The 27462-nt window shown below is 35.8% G+C and overlaps 1 protein-coding gene across 1 annotated transcript in view; it reads left to right on the top strand.

Annotated features, from left to right (window-relative positions):
* Positions 1–27396, top strand: part of LOC123715261 (nose resistant to fluoxetine protein 6-like) — a 33113-nt gene extending 5717 nt beyond the window's left edge. Inside the window, exons 2-15 of the mRNA XM_045670214.1 lie at positions 17133–17249; positions 19999–20132; positions 20482–20654; positions 21427–21584; positions 22086–22190; positions 22644–22804; positions 23108–23208; positions 23711–23842; positions 23956–24121; positions 24521–24600; positions 24735–24960; positions 25426–25600; positions 25974–26116; positions 26428–27396. Of these exons, the coding sequence (XP_045526170.1) occupies positions 17133–17249; positions 19999–20132; positions 20482–20654; positions 21427–21584; positions 22086–22190; positions 22644–22804; positions 23108–23208; positions 23711–23842; positions 23956–24121; positions 24521–24600; positions 24735–24960; positions 25426–25600; positions 25974–26116; positions 26428–26556 (2000 nt within the window). The 3' untranslated portion in view covers positions 26557–27396. The remainder of the gene's footprint in view (positions 1–17132; positions 17250–19998; positions 20133–20481; positions 20655–21426; positions 21585–22085; positions 22191–22643; positions 22805–23107; positions 23209–23710; positions 23843–23955; positions 24122–24520; positions 24601–24734; positions 24961–25425; positions 25601–25973; positions 26117–26427) is intronic.
* Positions 27397–27462: the final 66 nt, after the last annotated feature.

Here is a 27462-nt window from a genome sequence, read left to right as displayed (position 1 = left end):
GTGTAATGGGAATCAAGTCAGTCATTTAAACATATTTTTTTTTATTTCAACTGTCTGCTGTGTAGTACTTTGTAACGCACTTTAATCCCATTTAGATGTGTTGGCTAATGCGTTGCTCAATGTACTGCAATGTCCTTTGATTGGGGATAGGATATTACACCATTTACACATATTAGCTTTGAGCTTAGGAAACGTTTAATCCACATTGTAGGTTTCCTGTTAATGAGAATTGTGTAAGGCTGCTTACCCACGATAATCTTACACGCTATCATAAAATAGCACTGCAACAATTTGTATGTCAGATCTGACAGCGTTTCTATAATTATTAAACTAAGGTTTTCATACAAATATTTGACACAGAAGTTACTACCAATGGTTGTTGCATGTTTTATAATGTATCTTTATAAGACACCAGATACCTGTTAGAATGCAATAGGACCATATGAGTATTAAAGTTACTGTTACCGCTTTTAAATTCTATTTATTATATTTATGCTGATGTATTATTTCTACCAGTATTTAAGTGGTTTCCAAGGGCGATTCAGATACAGCTTACAATGTAAACTTGTTGATTATAAAGAAGAAGAGGCTTATAAATCAAAAATCCATACGTAGAATTAGTCCCAAACCCAATCGAGACTTAATCTATTTTTCATCGTTATCATAAAATACTTAACTAAACTAAAACGGCATTTCCAAGCTCTCAGTTCTTCACGATCACACTGAAATAACAATAACAATTGAAATCATCCATGGCGAAGTCTTGTTTAACATTGTTAATCAACACGCTGGCTTTCGGTCAGACAGATAGTTAAACGTTTTCGACACTGCTTTATTTAAATCAAAATACTAGCGACTTGATTGAATATCGACATTTAATTAACTGTCTAGAGATTTAATTAACTCTCTGATTTAATTACTTTACTGCGACATATACATATTTATACTTGTTATGTATAATTATATATGTTGTGTGTATCATTTACCATCTTTAAATATTAAATTTCTTAAGGTTACAATGGTCTAAGTGCAAGTTGCAAGATCAAATCAGGATGCCGTAAAACCTGCCGTGCTGAGCCCACGACCGCCATATTCACATTTCACTTTCCTTTTTAGACTTTATTAGCAGTCTGGTACTTTTACTTGTAGTATATCACTATCAGATATAAAAATATACAAACAATCATATCCGTATACTGATTTTGTTATTATATACAAAAAAGAAAAAATACAATGTATTCGTCTTTATAGATACCTAAATAATAATTTCTGTATAAACAAATTCCATAGAATATATTAAAATAATTCATGAACAAAAATGTTGCTAAGATTTGGTGAATACATAGTTTTTAAGTAAATCTTATCGACTAGCCTTAACCCCACAAATAATCGTGAGAAACTTATAAGACAAAATTTCCTATTGTTAATGCACTTATGAATTACATAATTAAAACTTAATACCACGATGTCACGCTAGGTTTTGCGGCTAGTTATTTTTCACTTCTAGTAAATATCCAAAAATATCTGAGTTTTTATTGAAGTCTGATGATATACAAGTATTTATTTTACTGAGCTCTTTGAAAATCAAATTATCTAATAAAAATCAATAATCTAATGGATCTAAAGGACTTGACTTGTCTCGATTTTAATATTTGTAAGATTCTGTAAATCGAATCTAACAAAATGTTGATTGATTTAATCTAACTTTGAAGTTAGATTAGTAATTACAATACTAAAATAATTCCTTGAATATCCTTTCCATTTTTTCAATTTTGGAACGATATTTTTACTTCTTATTGTAGAAAAAAGCCTAAGTCATTCCTAGTCAAATACCTGCTAAATATTCAAAACACTCTTATAACGTGAACTAAAACGCACTTCAAAAGTACGGCGTAATAGTTAATAAAACGGAAAACGCATTTTCGTAATAAAATAATATGAAAACACTAGTCAATTTCCTAATGATGATATGTAGATTGTTGCAATGCTATGGGTATCATAAAGGCAGCCATTAATCACGCAACTAAATCAACGATCACACACTCAAAGACCGTTGCAACAGAACGTTTGAATTTAAAAACACCATAATATAAAAATTAACATCGAAAACTTTTAAAGTTGTGTAACAAGAATTTTTTTCATTGATCGTTTATTAAGGACGCTTTTGTTAAAGTTGGTGATCATCTTTTTTTGCATATGAGCCCAAAACAAATTAATCAGGAATCACAAGCAGTGACTTCGGTTACACCTTTCTTTTATAATAAATAGACAATAGAGATGGATCAATAGGATGGGTCCAATCAGTTAGAGGAAATTAAAATCCGTTAATATGTATCATAAGAACGAAAATCATTAACTTATAACTATTATAAGCACGCAATCTTTCCTTTTATGTGTTAAATGTTGTGCGTCTATATTGTCTAAAAGACTTAATTTCTTTTTAATTTTGTAATCGAATGCGAAAAGCTGCTTTAAGGAATATTCTTTCCTTTCTTAAAATATCGAAATAAAACGAATCGGTATCAAATTAATAGTGTCTTATGTTATGTTATGTTAAATTCCGTCCGGCAGTATCTCATTTTCTGTTCGACTTTTTCTGATGTTTTTTAATTCTCAAAGGATTTAACTGGAATGTGGGTTGTTACGTGTCTCTCTCCCAGGGTCTTTGATATGGTTTTTTTTTAATAAAAATCGGTGCCCATGCTCGTAAATTTTGATTTGACTTAAGAATTAATTAGATATTTATATTGATATAGATAATGCTTTATAAAAGGCGTTATATATATCTAGAGTGTGGGAAAAAAGTCGTACACTTGAAAAATAATGGACTGAACTTACTGGAAAGTAATGCTGGGATAGGAAATATAGACAGGTTAATTAATAATAATAATAATAATACGTTGTATGTTAATTGAATCATTGATCTTTTGGCTTTATGCGTGCAATTTTAGGTTTATTAATACATTATTGTAGTTTCTTAGTATAAATTCTACCTTCACATATTTTCATACAACTACATAGATTTAATTGATTTTTTATATAAAAAAATAAAATAAAGCCGTCGGGCCGAAGCCACAGTATTTATTGTTATATAATTGTTTCTTTGATCTTTTTTGGCGATCAGCCTTTGTGCTATACCGCCGTTGATTTTTGGGTCTACGACTGTATTATATAGACTTACCCACCTAAGACAAGTTGAAGGGAAAGTCATCGGCAACATTCGTTTCAGACTATCTGTAAAACGACCGAAAACCGTAATGCAAAAACCGTGAAATCTTTTTGATTTCTATGTAAATTAGCCAAAAAAAATCGGTTCCCAAATTTACCGGCCCAAAAATAAGCGCATGAACTCTTGCTTAAGTAGATACTTGAAAGTAACTTCTAATCCTGCGATTATATGATTATGCGTAAGCAATGCTCTAACTCAATGTAAGTAGGATTTTAAAATGAATTAGATTTAACATACGAAAGTCATACCCATCGCTAAAGTTTTGACTCTGAAAGATTCAGATTACTCTGTATAAATTGTTCTGTAAGCTCTATGGAACAATCTCAGTGTTCAAAGTCCAACCTACATACAAATAACGGTTTTTTACGTAAAAAATAAACAATTTTCTTAGATTTCTTCATAAAATTGAATTACTTTTCTAAAACACCAAGCATTAAAATAATATAGAAAGCGTGCGTCTAAATTGATGTTAATAAAGTAAAATACATTGTTAAACCAATATAAACTTACAGTTATTGCAACAAGGGATATTATGCAATTACGCAATAGTTGTACAAGACAAAGACCTCGTTTTCACCTTGTATGAAAAGACTCATAGACTATAGAAGTATATTATATCAAATGTAGTTTTATTACTTCGACTTATGTTTATGTTTTGCTTTTGAATAAACTTAGTTTTTGATTCTCAATTAAGTTTGTACGGAGAAAGTAAATTTGGTAATAGTTTTCCAGTAATGCTGGGTTCAACCAACTTAATTTTATATTTATTATAAAAAATACAATTAATTAAACAGTGTCCTTGTAGCATGTGCCTCTCAACCTGAAGGTCATGCGTTCGTATCACGGCTGTGCACCAATGGGCTTTTCCTTCTACAAGAGAATTTAGCACTCGCTCGCACGGTCAAGGGAGGCATTGTTAGGAACCGCCTTAAAACCAACTGCGTGTGTCTGGCACAGAACGCTGATCACCTACTTGCTTATCAATACATTTTTTTTTATCTCGAAATGGATACAGAAATCTGAGGCCATAGCTCATACATACATACTCATACGTAACGAGGCTTACATCGTCGTGTAATTATTGCCAATAAAATAAATTGACATGCGCATGAAACCCATATACGTGCTATATTGTTATGGGTTGAGCAAAACTGACCTTTGATTCCGAATCAACTCGTTTTTGTATAGTAGAGCTTATTTAAAATTATTATTTACACTTCATTGACTGTAAATCAGTCAATATGGTTGCATATAAACCAGTATTATTACTGCCAAGTAACATTTTGCAATCTAAAGCATTCTTTGTCAGGTCGGAAAGCTCGACACTCGAGAAACATGTCAAAGCCTAGATTGTTCAATAAGTTTAAACTATCTTTAACTCTTTATCTATTTTTTAGTCTATCTATAATATATATATATATATATTCTATATGTTAATAATCTCTTTGTTTTTATGTTGAGATAATTTAGTTAACATTTAAAAGGTTTATTTTTATGAAAATTAGTTGTTATTTTATCTTAAAAATAAACTTAAATCTGTTGGCAATAAATAGGTTTTACACACATACCTTTCTTCCTCATCCGTTTAAAAGTATAATTATTGGTTATAATGTCTTTACAGAAATTTTATAAAAATTGTGGAGTGTGCTAAACAGCTGATTGCGTTATGGTGCTAAGTTGTAGTTGGTCAGTGAAAGTGTAGGGTGTTACGACACGACGCAAGAGAGCCGCGTGCGCGTGTGCTCTCGGGTCAAGTTCAACGGATATCTGTTTTGACCTAGCTTTTAAGATTCCAGTTGAAATCTGTAAATCATTTATCAATCGATTAATCATCTTTTAATAAACTTAATTTCTAATGTTAAAAGCTCGAAAGAGACAATTCACAAATCGAATTAAACATTATTCCTCATCACGGGACATCCAAGTTGCTTAGATCGAAGAGTTTTAACCTATTGAGATAAGTTTATGTTAATAACTTTTACAGACAATGAATAGTTTCATTTCATTTATAGCAAATAGTAGTAGTAGCTATAAATGAAGTTAATGTCTAGATATTCCTAGACCAAGTCTCAGTGAGGAGACCTTACCGCGATTTTCTTTTGTCTTATACCATCCGTTAGAACAAACATCTCAATATGGCTCAACACATTACACGTGTCTTTTTTATGGCCAGTGAAAACTGTGCATTGATATAATCTTTATACATAAACCTGCACAGAATACAGAGTAAAATGAAATCAGCTTACTTTTTTTCGAATCTGTATCACCAGTGAAATGAAATGAAACTGAAAGGTAACAATTCGCTTTGTACGTATCTTATATAGTCAATGACTTATTACTTATGAGTCAATAATTTGAAAGCTATAACTTTAACGTACAAGCCCTACATTAACCTCATACCTTCTTTCATAGCCTATAATTACCTCAATGATCGTAATAGATTTAATTATCTTACTAAATGATTTTGTCATAAGACTAATGGAATATAAACATTTTTTTTATTTATAAGCTAAAAATATTCAATGATATTTTGAAATTATAATAGTATCTTTATCTAGTAATTAGTTAAACTGTTTACTAGGAAACTTGTTCATAATATTTATTTAAAGGTACGTAAAGTCCAATATTGGTTTTGCGATACAACGCATTATGTTGTTATTTCTATTCAAATAAAAAAATTGTATAATTAAATTGGTATAATAATTAAGACTAGACCAGGATCCACGGAGGAAATCGGACGGACACTCAATATATAGGAGCGTATTAGTTTGCATTTGTCTAAATCTTTAAGTTTCCGCATGTTGCCTAATGACTTATGTAAACTGCTTTTTTTGTTTTTTATATGTATAATTTTGTATATAATGGTAACGAAGTGTAAATAAATAAATATATTTGTTTAAAGTACCAACGAGGTTTAATTGATGAGATTCATCTTCAAATTATTATTTTGGACTAGGGATTGACACAAAATCACTTTTCGACAGGCGTGACCCACTAACGCTAAACAAATTTGTGTGAAAATTATCACGAGAGAAAGCGTGAGCTTATGCCATTCTGGTAAGATCAGTATTAGGTGTATAATGCTTGTAAAACAAGGGAGATAATAATTAATTGTAATACTGTCTGTGTAATTTCTGTTAAAATACGTAAAGAATAATATGGTGTAATAAAATATGACATGAATACATACGAGTATTAGTCATTTATTATATTCTATGGCTATCTAGTTGATCTAGCTACCTAAAAGACATTAACCCAGTAACTCCGGCACGTATCTAGCAGTGGTTTTGTAACATCATTACAATGACATTAGGTTTGCTAACTGTACCTAGCCGGAATAGCAATAATCTGCAATACTAATTTAAACAATTATATGATTGCGTTCTTTATGGTACATTGGTTCTAGCTATAATCATTTTTAATGTTTGTGTCTACAAAACTAATTAAAAACTTCTTACGTAAAAACTTGTGAAGAAAGTGTAAGTAAAAGTTACTTAAAATATATAAAAGAATAATTTTAATTTTCCAATTGGAAAGATAAGTAAGTAAAGAATGAAAGTATAAGTATTTTAATTACAGAAGACCTTTCTATAAATTAAATGTGTATAAGAAACCTCGTTAAGAAAATGTTACATTACATTATTTTAAATCATTTATTTGACCATAGATTATATTTTGTTTCCTAATGCGTGTATTATGGCCAGTAACAACAATATTTTGATGTCATCTTAATTTAATCACAGTTGTGCACAGATTACATTGATATATTAATTCCGCTAACTTTTTAAGACTTTTACTTAAACTTTAAATAAATGCCATAACATAACATATCATGATAGACGAATTAAGAGTATCATCAATCAATCAGCCATGTCTAACTAGTATGCAAACGTCAAACTATAAATATTTTATATTTTTAAAGTCATATTCTATGTAGTGTGTCAAATCGTAAGATCACTCCCTCGGATTGAAGCACCGTTGTTATTACCATTGCGCTTTAAAATGTCACAAAAAAGGCTTTATTTGCTCAACTCACAATATGTTATGCATATTGAGTATGTTGGTCAAACATTTGAAAATCGGTCATTGAGCAACACGTATAAAATAAGTAAACTAAAACATATATGCCCATAGAGTATAGCCAAGGATAATGAGTAAGGTCAAATTTCGTACAATATAAATAATTAAAAGCAAAACGCATATTAGCATTAATCGTTTATTTAGATACTAGTTTTTTTAGGTTTATTAATGTTATCTGATTGTATATATAAAAGTTAATAAAATTAGTGGTCGTATTAGTCATATTGGTGAACTGTCTGTAATTAACGAAACATTAAAGAGCTCCTATATAATAAGTGTGATAGAGTCTATGTACTAATAGGCAACTAGGTACACACCCGCCGTCAAACTGTTGGCTTCCCGCCATCAGAATGGCGTCCGGGGATCCACCCCCTGACATGAGCAAAATGCTGCTCTTTTTTCAACAGCGTTATCCAGACGCTCTACGGGCTTTCCAAGAGTCCGAAACCGCGGATTCGCCGCGTTCCCCATCGCCGTCGCCGCGTAAGGCGAAGAAAAATGCCTCCGCGAAGGCATCGAAACTCGTTACCCGCCCTCGCTCGCGCTCGCGCTCACCACTCCCTGAAGTGGGAAGCGCCAGCGATGAGGAGACGGGTTTAAATTCACGCCCGTCATCGGTCATGTCGACCCAATCCACTCCGGCGTTAGCGGCCGACGAAGCCGCACAAAATTCATCTTCCGAGAGCGACGGCTTTCAAACCGTCGGCCGGAAGAAAAAGCGTTCGGCCAACGGCGGTCCCCCCGCCAAAAGGCCCACCCTCAAGCCGCCAACCCTCCGAAGAGGGATCTTAGTTCCCTCTTATCGGGAAAACCTGCGCCCCCCGCCCCCGCGGACCGCATTAAAACCCCCCCGCCCGTATACGTTAGGGACAAGGGCGCCTGGCCGGCCCTATCAAAAATTCTCGACACAAAGTCGATAAATTACAAGGCCCGAACGCTAAGGGATAACCTTTGCGTTCAGGTCTTTTCATCTGATCACCACCGCTTTCTAACTTCATACCTTCGCTCTGAAGGTATCGGTGGCCACACCTTCCCCCTACCCGAGGAGCGCGTCCTAAGGGTAGTCATTAAGGGCATCCCAAAGGAGATAGACTCCGGGATAGTCCAATCGGACCTCACTGAGCAGGGATACCCCGTAAGGGATGTATTCCGCATGCTCAAGAGAACAACCAAAGAAGAGTACGACATGGTACTCGTTGTCCTCGATCCCACCCCGAGTGGGAAAAAGATATTTAGCCTGAGAGAGTGTTGCAAGCTCTCGGGGCTGAGGGTTGAAACCCCCCTCAAACACTCCTTCACACGACAGTGTCACCGCTGTCAACTCTACGGGCATGCGGCCCGTAACTGTTTCGCTAGGGCACGGTGCGTAAAGTGCCTAGGCGACCACGGCACGGCGGACTGCAAAAGAACGCTTCCGTGCGCTGAGCCGCCGGCGTGCGTGCTTTGCGGGCAACAGGGCCACCCAGCGAATTATCGCGGGTGCCCTCGTGCCCCCAAGGCGCATAAGCCGGCGTCTGGGCGCACGGCGGGGCGCGATGCGGTCCGTCGCGGCGCGGGAGCAAAGCCCACGTACGCGCCGGCCCCACCTCCTAGGAATAGTGCCTGGACCAAGCCCCCCGTTACGGAGGGCCCTCCCCAGCTCACGTCAGAGGCCTTCCCGCCTCTGCCAACAAAATCGGCAGCCGTAAAGCCTTCCCAGGCGCCGGCGCCGACCCCCGTCATAACGGAGAGACCCACACGCAAGGTGAGCCCTCCGGCTAAAGCCCTCAGCCACACGGCGGAGGCCGCCGCGGAATCAGAAAAGGTCCGCGACGCCTTAAATCTCGCGTTTAGTATCTCTCTTCTCCGAGGCTTTCAAATCCGCCAACAACGCGGAAGACAAGAAGCAACTTGTAATCGAGCACGTCCAGCTCCTTAAGTCCGTGCGACAATTTGCAGACTCCACCACACCGCAATAGCTACGACCACGTCTAGGATCAAGGCTCGATCACTGTCCGTGGTGACTTTCAATGCAAACGGATTCAAGCCGCAGGCAGATTTGGTTCGAGATTTCCTCGTTCGCCACCAAATAGATATTTTCCTAGTACAGGAATCTTTCCTCAAGCCCAGCGTACGCGCTCCCAGATTCGCAAATTACAACATAGTGCGAAACGACCGACCTACGGCGAAAGGCGGTACGCTCATTTATTATAGACGAGCGCTTCACTGCTCGCCGTTAGACCCGCCCTCCCTTACCAACATAGAGTGCTCTGTGTTGCGCGTAGCCATGACCGGCCATCAGCCGATTATTATCGCGTCGGTGTACCTCCCTCCCGCCAAGGACATACTAGAGAGCGATCTCAGAACCCTGTTTGCGATGGGCCCCTCGGTCTTATTAGTCGGGGATCTCAATAGCAAACACGGGGACTGGAATAGTTCAAAACAAAACCCTAATGGGTTAGCCCTCAATAGGCTCATAGACGTGCTCAATTTTAACGTCATTGCCCCCATACAACCGACTCGCCGTGGCATAACAGGCAACGGCCTTCTCTCAACGGACGTCATAGACGTAGCGGTTTTACGTAACGTGGCACTACAGCCGCGAAGCGTAGAGACGTTACACGAGTTAGACTCGGACCACTTCCCGGTTCACTTTGAATTCGGCCCTCCTAACACTCGAGAGAAGAGGTTCAAGTCCATTGTCGACTGGCAGAAGTTAGACGAGGCCCTCAAGCCCGCCGACACCTCTGTCCTCCCAAATGTCCCCGACAATTTAGTCTCGTCCGCTCACGCGTTAGACGCGATCTCCTCGGTCACTAATCACATTCAGACCAAGGTCGCCGAGACGTCCCGGAAGGTCCCAGATGAGTTCGCTCAACGCTGGGAGCTTCCCCCGGACGCGAGGCGTCTATTGACCGAGAAGAACGCGGCGACTCGCGCCTTCGCCAGAGCACCGACCGACGAAAACCGCAGAGCACTCCCTGCCTCGCAGCGCCGAGTCAAAGAGCGCATGCGGGAAATTAGAAACGAACGCTGGGACCGTCTTACCAGCGAATTGTCACCTTCGCACACGGCCTATTGGTCTCTCGCGCGTTCCCTTAAAACCGACACGGTGGCGTCCATGCCCCCTCTCAAGCGTCCAAATCTGCCTGACGCATTCGACGACGACGAAAAAGCCGAGTGCTTAGCCGTCAACCTAGTGGAGCAGTGCACCCCGTATCTCGATCATAGCGACCCGGCGCACGTCGAACACGTGAACCGCGAGGTCGAACGCATCGTAGCACTGCCCCTCCCTCCCGAGCCGCTCCCTCCTACGTCGATCGCCGAGGTCAAAACTCTAATAAAGAGTTCACTGCCTCGTAAATCTCCAGGTCTCGACGCCATCTCGAACAAGGTCCTCCGGTGCCTCCCGCCCCATCTGATATGCCTACTAGTGTCCATTTTCAATTGCCTCCTTGAAAACTGCACCTTTCCGGCGCAGTGGAAAGAGGCCATTGTCATTGGTATTCACAAACCAGGCAAACCCCGTAACAACCCCACCAGTTACCGCCCTATCAGCCTTCTCAATACGCTTAGCAAGCTTTACGAGAAGGTACTTAAAAAGCGCCTCCTAGACTTTGCCCTAGATAAGGGGCTCATTCCCGATGAGCAGTTTGGCTTCAGGCCGGCCCACTCGTGCGTTCATCAAGTCCATCGAATCACGGAGCACATCCTCTCCGGGATGAATAGCTCCCTGAAACCGAGAGCCACGGGTGCGCTCTTCTTCGACATAGCGAAAGCTTTCGACAAGGTCTGGCACAACGGCTTGGTTTACAAGCTCTACCACCTTAATGTGCCACTAAGACTCGTGCGTATCGTACACGACTTCTTGTCCGACCGCTCAATGCGCTATCGCGTAGAAGGAACGTTATCGTCTCCTCGCCCCATCATGGCCGGAGTCCCTCAGGGCTCGGTCCTCTCGCCCCTTCTGTTCACGCTGTATACCGGCGACATCCCTAGGGCTCCCAATGTGGAGCTAGCCCTCTATGCCGATGACACCGCTCTCTATACCTCCCATAAAGATAGAGGTGTCATTGTGGACAGACTCCAGACCGCTACCACGTCGTTAGGCGAATGGTTTCGGAAATGGGGCTTCCAAATAAATCCCGAGAAAAGCGTAGCAGTTCTCTTTGCCAGGGGCAACCCCGGTGCTATCGCTAGGGATAAATTTCACCTCAAGACAGAGGTAACCCTATACGGGCAAGCCATTCCATGGCAAAAGTCCGTTAAATATCTAGGAGTCACGCTCGATAGCGGCATGTCCTTCCGAAAGCACATAGCCGCCGTTCGCAAGAAGGCCCATTTTGTCCTCTCTCGCCTTCATTTCCTCCTAAATAAAAGGAGTCAAATGTCTCTCAGACACAAGGTCACCCTGTACAAGGCCTGCATCCGACCGTGCATGACATACGCTAGCGTAGTCTTTGCGCATTGTGCCCCCTCCTATATACACCGGCTACAGGTGCTTCAGTCGCGATTCATGAGAATCGCGACCGGTGCGCCCTTCTATGTGAGAAACGTCGATCTCCACCACGACCTGGAGCTCCCTACCATAGCCCAATGGATGAAGTTGGCGTCCACACGCCACTTTGACAAGGCTAAACACCATCCCAATCCGCTGGTGCGTAATAGCATCAACTATTACCCCTTCCCGACAAAAAAGGCTCGTAGGAGGCCCCGACACATACTAACGGATCCGGACGATCCAATTACTGTAGCAAACAATAAATTAAATGCCGCCCGCGCGGCCAATAATAAAAATAGCCAATCTCAGATTAGGGTAAAAAACCGCCTTCACCGGGGAAGGCACTTCGCACTTCGCTCACTACAGTGAGCTTCCGTCCTGCCCTTCAGGCGATTGACCGCCCCGCGACGGCCCAAGCCGAGGTTCGAGTCTCACAGGAGACGCCCTTGCGCTAGCCGCGGGATAAAACGCCATTCTGGCCGAGCTACGCTCGCCAAAACAGCCCGAGCTGAGCTGTAAAGGCCCTTAAGGCCAACAGCGAGATTCCATAAAAAAAAAAAAAAAAAATGTACTAATATGTTGCATTAATACGACTAGAACAAAAATATAAATACGTAGTTATAAAAAATAATGTCTATTTGGTAGGCAAAAAATAAGGTCACAGTTTAGTTTACACTTCTTACTAATAGATTACTTTACTGCTAGAACAGGTTTGTTATGAGGTATATTATAAATGTGAATTCTTGTTCACAACAATAATAAATTTTTTATGGTAGAATATATAATGGAATTTTGCCGGAATTACGAACATGTTATTATAAAAATTGATGACATCGCTCCGTAACATTAATTCACCGCGCCTTGCCGTTAGTTAATATAATTTGAGACGGAAAATATTATCATCATATATATAGTATTATAGAACATTTACAAAGTTTTTATTTATAACATACTTGCTGACCCAGGGAACTTCTTACTGCCTAACAGTCAATGAATGTTGTGTTTACAGATCAGATGCACTTAATTTATGATTTTACAATGAATACAAAATACAAAAATTTCATCAAAGTTGATTCGAAATTTTGAAATACGTTCTTTAATTTGAACAGAGAGGCTTTCGTATCGACGTGATGAAAATTAAATATTTGAGTGACGAAACTCATGAACATCTGTGTTTTTTTCCGTTTTTTTCGAGATTTTTTTAATGTTTTCAGATTATAGCTATTCGGGACGGAGTAAATTCAATTGGTATGATATTTTAAAATCTATTGATTATCATAAAACAATCATCTATATTTAATCAAAATGTTACATTATTTTAACCGTTTTTTTATTGCTTTCTTGTACTATAGTATTATAGTATATGCTATAGTATTGCAGCTTTTAGTATGTAAAATACAATACAAATTTTCGTGCTTGAAAATACACGTCTTTAACAATTTGTATTGTACGAACGCCTCACAAGCTCCATTTAAATTAAACGGAAGTGAATTTACATTAAAACAAGTTATAAAATATTGTCTCAATTTTAAATAAATGCGCCATATCGAAGAACTTTCGGCCTTACCTTCGGCCTCTTTCCGAAATTGAGAAAACCGGAACTGACCGGAGTTCGAGGTCGCTTTGAAGGGAGACAAAACTTAGATGAACTAAAATTACCTTGAAAATAATTACGTTTTAAAAAAGATTTTAACTATTGCAGACCTATGAATTAATTAATACTGTTATAATGGGAACCGTTAAATGAATTGTGTCTATAGTTGCCAATAAATTAAAACATTGTGGATTAAATTCAATGTGGCATTAGCTTGAAAGTATTACGCAGATCTTTAATCTGGGTCGTACTTAAAATATATAATCATAAACTAACAGTAAAATGTCAGGGATAAATAGTTTTGACTGTTTTTAATTAATTGCGCGGGAAAAGAAACCTCTAAAGAGGTCGGTGTTGTTAATTTTAATGTATATACGTCATTGAAACTTTATTATATTTACAATTATTTACTACATCATAATTAACATTTGGTTTTTCTATCACTTAACCAATTATTTGCAAGCCCTAGTTATTAATTACAAATTGAATATGTCGAAGGAATGGTGCTGGTATCAGCTGCCATTGTCATTACACTTTAATAACATTAAAGTCAAATTAGTTCAAAATTGTTACTTGGTTTATTTGATTTGCCAAAATTAATGGATCTACTAATTATAGACTATTTGATAGTCTGTAGTAATTTCATAATAGTACTAGCGGACCTGACAGACGTTGTCCCGTCTTAACTATGAATTTGATTACCAATATAAGAACTCCGATCAAAGCATTTATTTTTAACGATATTCATTTCTCTTATCTCCTCTATGACGATATTTGCTGCAAGCATTCTGGCAATGCTATGTCAAACGCCATAACGTTACATTAAAAAAGTTTGAATGAAATGAAAAAAAAAATTGCATTTGTAACAAAAGTATTCTTAAAGTTTCTAACTTTCTGCGCAATTTTCTTTATATTTCATTTCATAAAAACCTTCTCCTGACAATAACAACCACAACAAAAAAAGAATTAGCGAAATCAGTTCAGCCGTTCACCGTGATGCCGTGACCAAGGGAAATAGGGATTCATTTATATATATATAGATAGATTGTAGAAACAATGACAGCTTCATAAATTATAATAGCAATGACATTAATATTGTCATTGAAATATAACTATTGAATAGATAGATTTCGACTTAGGATATATATAATATATACATTTATCACGCTTACACTAACTAATTATAAAAGTTACCTTAATAAAAAATAAATACTATTATATGTATGTATATAAAACTATATTTTACTTAATTCCGTAATTTAGTCGAAATGCAATAACGATACATTGCTGGTAAAGTAACTATGCTATATAAAAGAAAACTAATATGATATGTTTTGGTCGTTTTTCTCACCACGCCACGCTCAACGAGATCGCTCTCTTGCCTCCGTCAAAAAAGGTTTAAGTTTGGTGAACTCAGATTCCGCACTTAGACTCTCACTAGGTCCGTTGTGCGTAACCGTTGTTGCCTCCGACAATATTTCAGCCATTTCCAGCCCACAGGCATCGCTAAAGACGATGGCAAACGGCCGGATGGGTGGTCTTTGATCCCTTGGACGATGAGACTGGCTTTCGTAAGTGCTTTGGCAGTGGTAATGCTACTGGTGTGGCCATATTAGGACTGTCTCTCCTAGGACCGAGGCCGGACAAGCACAAACGCTGGCGGAAAATATTAAACAGCTCAAATATAACAGTCTTTTCTCCAACTTTGATTTTGTTTCCCCATGAGAGAGTTCTCAGGCTTATTAAAAATTTAATTGATGCCTGGTAGTACCGGTGAGCGTAGAGCTGGTGTTTTCCTCGCTCATCGAATAAGTAACACAGCGAGGAAATGCTGCCAGCATTAAAGGTACACTGCCACAGGGACCAAACTTTTAAAATTTGTTTTAATTTTATATTTAATATGCAGGTTAAGAATCTTGTAAATACTGTTCTTTAGTAAACGGATCATAAATAGAGCATTACCTAGAATTGCACCATTGTCAACATAAGCCATCAGTATTGAGTGTCAGTGGAAAACGGTAATGTAACGTGACAGTAGGAAGCGATTTCTCCGCTCATCGCTTCCTGTAACTGCGGAAGGAAATCGCATATAGAGATCTCGTGATATTACTTCTTTCGGTCAAAAATATTTACAGTTAAAACATTTGTCGAGAAACAATTGCAAATTAATTCCATAGCAAGCCCTTTTTATTATTATTTTAGGGAGTGTATATTTATTGTCTTTTTTGCTTTAGATCGGTTCATAAGAACAGGCACACAGGCCAACACGGCACGTTCCACATGGGCTTATGCCAAGTGAACACAGGTTTTCTCTTTTTAAAGGCTATTTTGTTTTCTTTATTTATTGATTGTAGTTTACCATATCAACAATATCAAACATAATGCTATATTTACAGTATGTGTTACAAGCTATATTCTCTAAAATATATGACAATTTTATATGATAGCTGACCTGGCAAACGTTGTTTTGTCATCATTCCAGGAACCATGTTTTTTAGTTAAATAAAAATAACCTATCTACTATAATAAAAATAGGGGTTGATGATAGAGGGGTCTAAATAATATTAAACAATATTTGGGTGGACACACACCCCTTATCACTTAGGGGTTTGTAAGATAGATAATAGCCGATTCTCAGACTTACTCAATATGCATTAAAAAATTCATAACCATCGGTCAAACCGTTTCGGAGAAGTATGACACGAATTATATATATAGAGATGACACTAAAAATACAAAATAGCAAATACATTTTTTTTCAACCAAACATCGGATTAGGTAAGAGATAGGCACTTACCAACGCTTTCTTTAAAATTTCTGAGCCCACAACCGAATATACCCAACTCCGAATAAGTACTTAAAGTATTCTTATCATTATTATTAAGTAGGTACGTGTAGTGAGAGCAGACGTCTAACAGTTTGACGAGCTCATCTAAACATCGCCAACCACCCAACTGAGAGTTCCCATTGCCAATTGTTTATAAGAAAACTCTTAATGATTTATAATAATGTACCTGATAATGAAAACATACAACACTGGCTACACATAAAACACTAAATTAATTCATGTGTAATCTTTGGAGTATAAAATTTAGCAAAATGTAGCAATATTAGCATATTGCGTCAACACTAAAATATTTTGTTTAAAACCAAAATCGAGACACAATCGTTTTTCATCTTGATCCCTACATATATACCAAACTTGTTCCTTTCTGTTTTTTTTTTGTTTTACCAATACGCGCTTTGCTAAAATATCGTAGCTATTCTATACTCAAACGAGCGTTTTGATAATAAAAAGGGGCAAAAACGGATGACACGTCTCTTGAAGTTGGATTTTGTTTCAGTAACTCGCGGCAAGTAACAACGAATTGAGAAGCTTTTTATTTTAAGTGAAAATACACATTTGAGGGGTAGTTCTTTAAAACTGAAGACCACTCAATATAACACAAATTCCCTAAAGAACTTTCTTCCAAACCGAGTAAATAACCGAGGAATAGGCTTCCGGACCCTCTTTGAACTCTTTTAAAAATAGGTTGGACAGTTTCTCCAAATCTCCAAATACGCGCGCATCAGCTTATTAAGCTGCTAGTGTGTTTATATACATAATAAATATTAATAACAATCTCCTATTTCATTCGTACAAACGTTACATATAAATATTTTAGACATTTTGCGCGCATAATAATTTAAATAGTGACACATTACAATGTGATCATGAAAAAATTACGTAACTTTCATTTTTTTTTTAGTGGAAGATGCAAGCGGCCGCTACACGTCCATGTTCTACTGGGGCAACAACTATTGGACCGGTTCTGCCGAGCTTTGCCAGATCCTCAATGAACAACATGCTTCACATCACAATAATCGTAAGTTTATTTATTTATTATAGAAATACATACATTATCCTGACAGACTATGCTAATACGATAATGTCGAAAAAAATAAAGTACAATTAATCACATAATATACACAGTAGCGCTACTGTGAATTCATTCTGGGAATACATAAATATGTCGATAGTGTGGGAAACAGCATTCAGTAGTCGCAACGTCTTTGATAACGGGGATCTGTGCAACAGACTTAGTTCTGGCTCTTGGTGTCGCAAATAACCTAGTCGCACATATCCCATAGGTCCATAGAAAACCAGTTCTTGGAGTACACTTGGGTTGCAACTACTATGTACTCAAGACTTTCAGCACATAGTAGGCCAACTATAAGTCCCGTCTGGTTTCCAATTTATTGTTCCATCCCTAAGACAAATAATATTGGGTACATTAAAAGATAGTAGGGATACAAACCATACAGTCTGTTATAGAGGTATCGTGTTAATTTATTCTGTATGCGCTCCAACATAAGGCAGTATTTAGCTTCATGCGGAGCAAACAGACGAGTTACACTCTAAAATACTTTTAACCAGAGCGATGTATAAACTTGAGATTGCTTTAATATTAGTGAACGTTGTTGCCCTTCAAAGCACAAATCCCATTCTTACATATGCTTTCATGCAAATGTCCACTACATGATCCCGGAAATCTGTTAAGCATCCACTCGCAGTGGGATATCGCAGATCTATAGGCCATCTATAAAAACTTTTACCGAAATTTGAAAGACTCACTTTAAAATCATGGGCTCAGTTATACTGCAGCTTAGTAGTAACTGAAATAACACGAGAAATGTTGGTGGTTTAACATGGTTGTATTATTAGGAAAGAAATAAGTAAATGAATACCTTTAGTAGTGTTTATACGGAGAATAGACTGACTTTGTCCAAGACTTACAGAACGGACTTACCAACCTATAACAAGTTATTTTAATATATTTTAACTATAAATTATAATCTAGTGGTCCTACAATATTAATGGGCATCTTGTTCGTTGAACTCTACTTTATAAGATGGATAGATCAGCCTTACATGTCTAATACGTAATACGTTTTTGAGTTTTAGCAAATTTCGGTTTGTTTGCGACGTTTTTTAAATTGCAAAGAATATAGATATACATAGCGAGCTTAAATAACATATTTTAACTTTTTGAAAAGTCGATAACTGGGCGGGACCATATAAAATATAGAAAAGCTATATTGTAATAATGCAGAAGGTTAATTACTAAAAACTACAGATTAATTTATTATGTCACTTAAAATAATTAAAGGCTAACCTTCAATCGACGAGTGATTGTCACCAACTTGGTTAATTCAGTGCTTATTATTATAAAATATGTAAAGGTATTTCTTAAGAGAAGCCAGCGGGAAGTGGTATTAGAATTAAAAATAATATTTTTAGATTCTTGATATTTATTATGAATAACTAAATGTTTTGAGTAAATTTTCAAAGATTTTACACAACATGTGCACTGACTTATGTGTCCTCCCATATGTTTTTCATTTTAAGTCAATATGTAAAGACAAACCAATCAAAACTACCCATGTAATTTTTATTTTTATTAAGTAAAAAATACTTACTCATAATAATACAATCCCAATAAATCACAAAACAGACCTTTTTGTTCCTGCTCATAAATTTTAAGCGAAGTTACAATTATTGCTTCTCCGGGAATCGAATCTAGGACGTGAAATTAAAATTAAAATAAGATATTTTACGTAGCTGGTTTCACGTACCACCTAGTCATTTCACCTATATCTTAATCAAAGGTGTTATGTGATATCTTTAATAAGTTATAATCAATAAAAAAATAAACGAAGAAAGGTTTTCCTTCTAAATTATTTAAATGTGTACGAGCGTGAAGCAATAGATTACAAATAACGAAGTGTGCTGTAACATTTCATAATCTCCGCGTACATTCCCCTGTGGACTGTGGTAGTGGGCGCGACTCAAATTCTGTTTTCATTTCTAAATCAAAACTTTATTTCTTCACAAGATGAATGATTCATATCGGACGAAATATATTACTTTAAAGTGATGATACATGCTCAATAAATTCACAATTTATCATTTCTTATAATGTTTTACTTCTTCATTATTTTTCCTTCATTCGGAATAAAATAAATCATTTATAGGCCTTCCGAATTCAAATCGACAATAAACGTCAGAGAAAGCACGCTTTTAGAGAAGAAATAACAATTCTCATAACATTCAAATGCAGGCTCACTTATATCCATGTCGATACAATAAACTATTTGTTATAAAATAGGTTACTGGCATTTATAATTACACAAACAACATTATATTTATTGTGATTGTTTACATAATAAATTCTTATATGAGCCAAGCTCACTGATACTCACTATTCAGAGCGTGAAGGAAACCGTATGCCTTAAATTTTTTTTCGAGAAAATTCTTTACCTTATATTGTTTATGTTACTTAGATTTTGTAGGTATGAAGCACAAGGTTAATACTTTTACAAACTAGTTTTTAAACTATAGTATATATATTTTTAATCGAGTATTTATTTATATAAAAAAGTATATGTAGCAAGATTATAGATATTAGAAAAAACGGAAATATATTGGAATTCTCTTGCATGGGATGTTGCGAAATAAATAGCAAAACTTAAAAATAGTGTTACGTAAATTTAATTCTATTTATCATATTTTTAAACATAAGTTAATATACATGTGTGAGTTACAATAACAAAACGTCTAATTTATATTTCACAGGCAGCGGAGGCTCGCAAATATTTAGCGAATGGCGCCAAGACGTGTCTATGTCAGGACTAGGCCCTCCTTTCGATACAGCGTTCTACAATGTACGAATGAAAGTTACCACAGATCTACACGACATTATTAAAACTGTAAGTACATGAATAAATTAAGTAGCATTGTGTTGATGAAAATTATAAAACAATACTTCATATAATGGAAAATCTTAAAAGGGATTTTTGTTAAATAATGTCGACACTTATGTTTTATTAATTTTTCTTGTTGACGAAACAACGAATTTTATTATATTGTAAAGCTTTAAAAGGAATTATCATTTGAAAGGATTTTATTATTTGTGTAATCTATTATTAGTACATTATTAGTATATTTTAATGGTAAATGGCTTTTCTTTTCTTTTTGAGATTTATTTCCTAGATTATTATTGTTGGGTTAGACGGTAGGAAAAGTTAACATATTTTTAAGATGTTTTATTTTCTATAGCGGCGCACAATTCACCTCGGCCTATGTTTTCCTCGCGCCTGCAGCCGTGAGCAGGTAGGAGCACTGGTGAATGCAGTCCAGTCTCCATACCTTCATCACACGGTGCTCGCTGTTCGGTCGCCAGAACATGGCGGCTACACATACATCGAGGATCCTACCTTTCAAATTTTACTGTAAGCCCTTTCAAAGTTTTGCTAACTTTTAGTATAATTCGCGTATTACCTTATTTGGTAACTTAAAGATATTCTAAACGAATATCAAATAATTTACATAAAAATAGACGGTTGTTTGCTGTAACTATATAAAATTCATCCTTAGTACCTGAGCACAAAATTGAGCTTCACTCGAAAATTGGTTTATTTAATGTTTATGCCCTTTAGACTACTTTAACATTTAATAAACGTTGTTTAATGCGATAATTGATTGGTATCTTAAACTTCAAGAGTGGGCAGTTGATTGGCATATTTAGAAATATTCTAGTCAAGGTCTCGTAATTTATCTTCATGTATTGGTGAATGGTTAGGTAATCTTTGAGTTATATTAAATAATTTAGTTCATTTTTTCATAAAATACATAAAGCCTTGTAGCCCAATTATGTACAAATATTTTGAAACATCCTATAAATTTGATTAATTTTAATAGCAAAAAAGTATTTATTTAATTATTTACAAAAGTACATAATACATACGTTACAGTAATAAGCCAATACGATAATGTCGTAACTACATAAGATAAACAATATCGCGACTAGAAATAAAATAAAATACTAACTTTGTTATGACGGAATTTCATATTTAAAACTAATTATATGTACACTATAACTAATAAGTACGTTAACTTTTTGATGGGCAATTCTTATCTAAGACAGCATAAACATTATGCAATTCAGTGTTTAATATTACGTAATTTTTCATAATATACCTAACGTTACTATTGGAATTGCAGAGGTGTATGCTGCTTAGTAGGAGTTCTACTTATATCCGCTACCATTTACGATGAGATCCTCTCCCGTGAGGTTCGCGCGCGGAGGCGTCGCGTCGAAAATATGTCCGTCGAAACAGGCGCACATTTACACCCGCTTGATGCCATAACCGTATCTAAAGGTGAGCCACTATTATTCTGTAAATATGCTGTCTTCAATAGGCTTGAAAACACTGCAGAAAAACAATTTTTGAAACAGATTTTATACCAAAAAAATATTTCTAAAATTAGTTTTCAAGTTACAAAGTCTAAGTAAGGGTTAATGTTAACTATAGCAATAATAATAATCATTATTATAACACATCACAGCAAATACTCGTACATAGACATAAAAGAGTGCGTGTTTTCTTGAAAGTCTCAAGACGTAGCACTGACGATACACCAGCTGTACGCTGCGGAGGTTTTAATCACCCTTTAAAATAAAAAAAGGTTATGGCGAGTTAATCTTTAAATATTTTTTTAAAGTATTCAATGTTTCACTTCATGGAGGAAGTCTTATTATTATTATTATCTCTTTAAATATGAAACTATATTTGATTTAATTTTAATTAATGTTAATAATAACTAACGGCAAGGTGTTTAGCTCTTATTTGTTTATTATTCATAATATATGTTTGATGCAGGAAAATCGATGTACAACGTAAACAACAACATTACGATAAACACTAATAACTCCGAGGAACGTCTCACAGGAGAAACTGCGTCTACCGATGAAGAACTTAAGCTCAGTAAGTGACTTTTGTTTATGAATTAAAATTCAATAGTTGGATATATTTAAACATTTAAAAATATAGTGATGCAGACTTAAATAATGCACATATAACTTAAATTCCCAGATAAAAACTAGTACTAGTGGAAATTATGACCAGTCGGAATGAAAAAGATTTGTAAATTTTTTCGTGGCCTAATGTAAAAATGGGCTAAATATCTCTGGAAATGTTGGATACAAAACTCTGATTTATTTTTATCTAATACATTATATCGCCTGTATCACTTATGTCACTTATATTCAAAAGTACATTATATGCTTGACAAGTAAATAAAATCCTTTAAGATAAACTGTGCCGTTTGCACGTCTTATTACGTTTTAAGTTTTGACCAACTTGTTGAACACGTAATTTATGAACTAACGTACAAATAGACGTATCACAGACGAATAAATAAAACCTCACCATCCTCAGGTGTATGGTCAGAACTGCTGTTGTCATTCTCCATGAAGGCCAACATTCTGCAAATCTTCGACCAGTCAGTCGGTGCTGATACTGTGCCTGTTGTCCATGGTCTACGCTCGCTCTCCATGGTCTGGGTTATATTTGGACACACCTGCATTGTAGTTTTTAAGGTGAGACACGAATTAATTCCTTTTATAGTATAGTTAACTATTTGTCGCCTATTTGGTATTCTCATAAAATTCACGTAAACTTAAAATTTGCTCAACTTTTAAATAATAATAAATAGCTTTAATCCGTTCAAAAAGTGTTTTTCTTAATGTGTAAAAGCTATTTTAACAAAAGACAAGGTCTATTTAAGCTTCATCGAAACGCTATTGGAACTTGATTGGTGCGTAAAATTATACAAATCGCTACTAAAAAAAAATTTCTACGAGATCTTAACTTATATTGTACTGATAAATACAACCTTACAGTATGCAGACAACACGGCCCTCAGAGCTATACTTGAAAAAAGCTTCTGGTTCCAGCTCATTATTAGCGCAGTTTACAGCGTTGACACATTCTTCTGTCTCGGGTATTTATAACATCCTATTAAGTTACATTTATCGGGTAAGTTAGACAAAGGTAACATAGTTCGTTTATGCTTCTTTACTTGTTCAATAAATCTCATTATTGCTGAAGCTTTTTTTAGTAGTAGACTGTGTTTCTACTAAATCACCTATGGTAAGGACATTTTGGGTTGATCTGCTTGTTATTTCTTTTACCAGAAAAAATCCTAAACAATGCTTGCTATATCGATAATATCTAAATCATAATAAATTCATCTTTTAAATGTTTTGTGGTCAGTTTGAATTATAACGCGACAAGTAAGTACGTAGTACTAGACAACAATGTATGTCGTAGTTGTACCCAGAGATTTTCTTAGTTTTTCAAGCCACAGCTCTCGAAGCCACAAACTATAGTGACAGTTATTTACGGACATAAATTTTCTTTTAATTTAGTACCAAGATATTTCAATCAGTTTGTCATCAGTCTTGGGACCGTGGCATTAAAATAGTTGTTGGTTATAATTACAGTGGTATGCTGGTGTCATTCCTGTACTTTCGAACTAATGCGAAGGGAAAATTGGAAAGGCTAACTAAAGGTAGACGCAAGTTCACCGCTGGGGTACTTCAATTCCTTGGACTCATGGGATACAGATTCGCAAGGTTAGTAATATTGTTTTTAAAACGTCAGCCGTTACTTTCTCGTAATTATTTTTTTTTAAGTTTTTCTTGTATTATTTAATCTATATTTAATATCCGACCCTATATTTCTACAGATTGACAGCTCCATACCTGTTCATGCTTGGTGTGGTAGAAGTAACAATGAAGTGGTTCGCACATAATGCTGTATTTGACCCACCAGCGATGGACCACGAAACTTGCCCAAAATATTGGTGGAGAAACCTTCTCTATATAAACACACTCTTTCCGGTTGACCAAATGGTAAAAATCTTTCCAATCCATTCCATCTATTCCATCCCTTCAGTCATGCCATGAATTGTATGGTTGTTGAATCAATCTTACCATCTTATCTTATATAGACTTCCATTTCTAAGTCTAATGTCAAAAGCGTCTACAAAATGTTTGCGTCAGATTTTTGCATAAACGCCATCTTAGAACGCACTGGTGGTTTCATTAATATAAATTTATAGAATTCTTATAGAAGACTGATCTGACTGAATATTAACATAGAGTTCAACTATTTTTGATTCCCAAACCCTACCTTTACTTTTTCACTTTATTTTTTTGATCATCAGTAGATTACAGATTGTTAGTAAACAAAGTCACCTCATTACATATTAAACATACGATTTTTTGTATAATATTAGATTTATCTTCTAGTGTATGTTATGGAGTTGGTACCTATCTGACGACACACAATTCTACGCAGTCAGCGCTATTTTACTCATCTTAGCAACGAGGTAAGGACCAAAAAACACAAAGACTGAGTTATTTGTATGCTCGACACGTCAACTTAACTGGTCAATATAACTGTTTATATATTAATAAGTTTCTCTCATAAAGATATTTTACTGATTCAACATACGTTTTTCAGCCAATTCAAACTATCATTGATCCTGACGGGCTTTTTCTTCCTATCGTCACTCTTTACGACCGGATATGTTTCTTGGACAAGTCAACACATTCCCAATAGCGAAGATCCGTTTACACAGTTCGACAAAATCTATGACAAACCATGGACAAGACTGGGACCTTACCTAGTGGGCATGGCGACTGGTTGGATCCTATTTAAGACTAATTTGAAGATTAGGATGAGTAGGGTATGTTTTATATACATTTTTTATATTAAGCAAATCAAAATTATAATTAATAATTAATATTACTCAATTTAAATGACTCTAAAACACCTAGATGCATACACCTAGCAAGTAGGTGATAACCGTTCTGTGCCTCACACGCCACTGTTTTTTTTACTTAAGGCATTTCTCTCAACGTAGATAACGTTCAGTGTATAAATTAATAAATAAATGTATATTAAGAAAATGTATACAAAAGCCGTACAACGTACGGTACGTAAACGTACTTGAAAAAACTTACAATTACGTGCCGACAACTGTTTCAAAAACTTTTGCTCTCTCATTACACTGTTTTACCTCTTATTTCAAATTGTATAATAATAATTAACAGCAGAATAATTAAATTTGTTCTAATGTTTATAAATAAGTGAAATTGTGATCGTGCTCTATTGTGTGGTCAAATATGACTAATTATATGTCCTATTGCAGATTTGGGCAATCGTAGGTTGGGTAGTATGTACTGGAACCCTTCTATTCCTGATCTTCGGCCTCTACCGGACTGAGTTGAGCGTGGGAAGTGCAGCAGTATACAGCGCCTTATCGCACTCTTTGTGGGCTGCCTGTATAGGATGGATCATTATTGCCTGTTCCACTGGTCACGGAGGTAACTTTGGATTTGTTTACAAGTTGTCTCCGTTTATAACCGCAATGGTCAGTCCACAGATCATTTGGCATCCGTTTTTCCGAGTTAGGAGGCTTTTAGTCTTTGCCATTCTTATATAAACGAAACCTGTTTTAGTTACTGAATAATCTAGATTGTGTCTTACGATACACATTTCGATAAATATGCGATAAATAATCATTATAGCAAGAAACTTAACCGGCTAAAGATTTTTGGACCACGGCACGGCCAAATTAATATCAAACAATTTAATTAGAACAATCAATATCTTGAGAGAGCTTATTTGTACAACTTAACCGTGTCAACATATATTTATATATTTTACTGTTATACTTATGTTTATACGTGTGAGCAGGATGGGTGCGTCCGTTGCTGTCAGCGCCGGTACTGTATCCGTTTTCCCGCGTAACATACTGCGCGTACTTGGTACATCCCGTTGTGCTACGAGTGGTCGCCATGTATCTCACACATCCGATACATCTTGGAGAGATGCTTGTTGTAAGTATTTATTTATTATCTTGAATAAATTATTAGTACTTCCCATAACCAACAGACTTCATTGTGTTCCCTGAATCATTTCCTCAATATTTTTTTTGGTAGACACAGGTCAATCAGCCTTGCCTAGAACAATGTTACAATGCAGAAATATCCACTTCATGTTATGAACGGACCGGCAATTTTTTTTTGCTATTTTCTACTGCTGTGTTTATTGAGCTACGTAAATAAACCTTTAACATGAATTATTATCAAAAGAAAGTAGATTACGGACTATCCAAGTTAAGTTTAATAAACCCATTGTTTTTTTCCAGTTCGTTCTTTTCTTGGGTCTTACTGTGATATCCTATTTCCTCGCGTTCGTGATCTCCGTAGCTTTTGAAGCACCCATCGTCACAATGCTCAAAATAGTTGCACCACAGAAGAAACCGCATCGGGTTTAAAACTTATTTATAATATAGAGAAAAATTACCAACGAATGTTGATGTGCAAGAAATTAGCTTTTTACATTTTGTCAGATTTAGCTCTCTAGGTTTAAAAGGCGCAAACACGATATTTTTAAAGTCGCAGTCACATGAAACCGTATCAATAGAAAATTATTGTGGTCAAGTTTACGATAGTCAGAATAACTTGATAAACTCAAATTGCTATTAAGTTGCTATTCACCATTTCGAAGCTGAGAAATGTTTAAAAACATTGTCCAAAATTAAACTAAGAAAAATACAGCTTTCAGTTTGTTTAAATCTATTAATTCAAAAATATAATTCAAACCAAAAGTATGAATTTGCAATGGCATTATAATATCCATTTTTATTATTAAATGAATGGTCGTGTTTGCTGGCGTAGAAATTAGTCACTGGTTTGCACGGACTTCGCAGATGTTTGAGTGTTTTCTCTTAATACTCTATTAATTATTGTTAAGTACAACAGATATATTACGTTTCTGAAATTCATCTGACAGTTATCATAATAGATAGTTATTTGGCGCGTAAATTTGTCAATGGATTTGAATATTGCGTATTTTATTTATTATTGCTCAAAAGACAACAAAAATTGTTGTTGTTTTTCAAAAATTGTCAGAATGTGACCGTATAATATTTGATCACATTTTTGTATACATTATTGTTTTATGGATGCATATTGTTGTAATATGTGGGACTAATCGTATTGCTAACTGAAACGCAGACGAGCAAGAATTATGTGCCGAACATGTCAAAAGTTAATCTATGTTTAAGTTTGTCTTAGTGATTGTAATGTAAACACTAAGTTCCAAAAATGTAAATAGATTAAGTTATGTAAATACGATGTAAATATAATTTAGTTTAGGATTTTTGTAATATTTTTATAAT

This window comes from Pieris brassicae, chromosome 1 (assembly GCF_905147105.1).
Source record: "Pieris brassicae chromosome 1, ilPieBrab1.1, whole genome shotgun sequence".
NCBI lineage: Eukaryota > Metazoa > Arthropoda > Insecta > Lepidoptera > Pieridae > Pieris > Pieris brassicae.
This window is presented reverse-complemented; position numbering and strand designations above follow the sequence as displayed.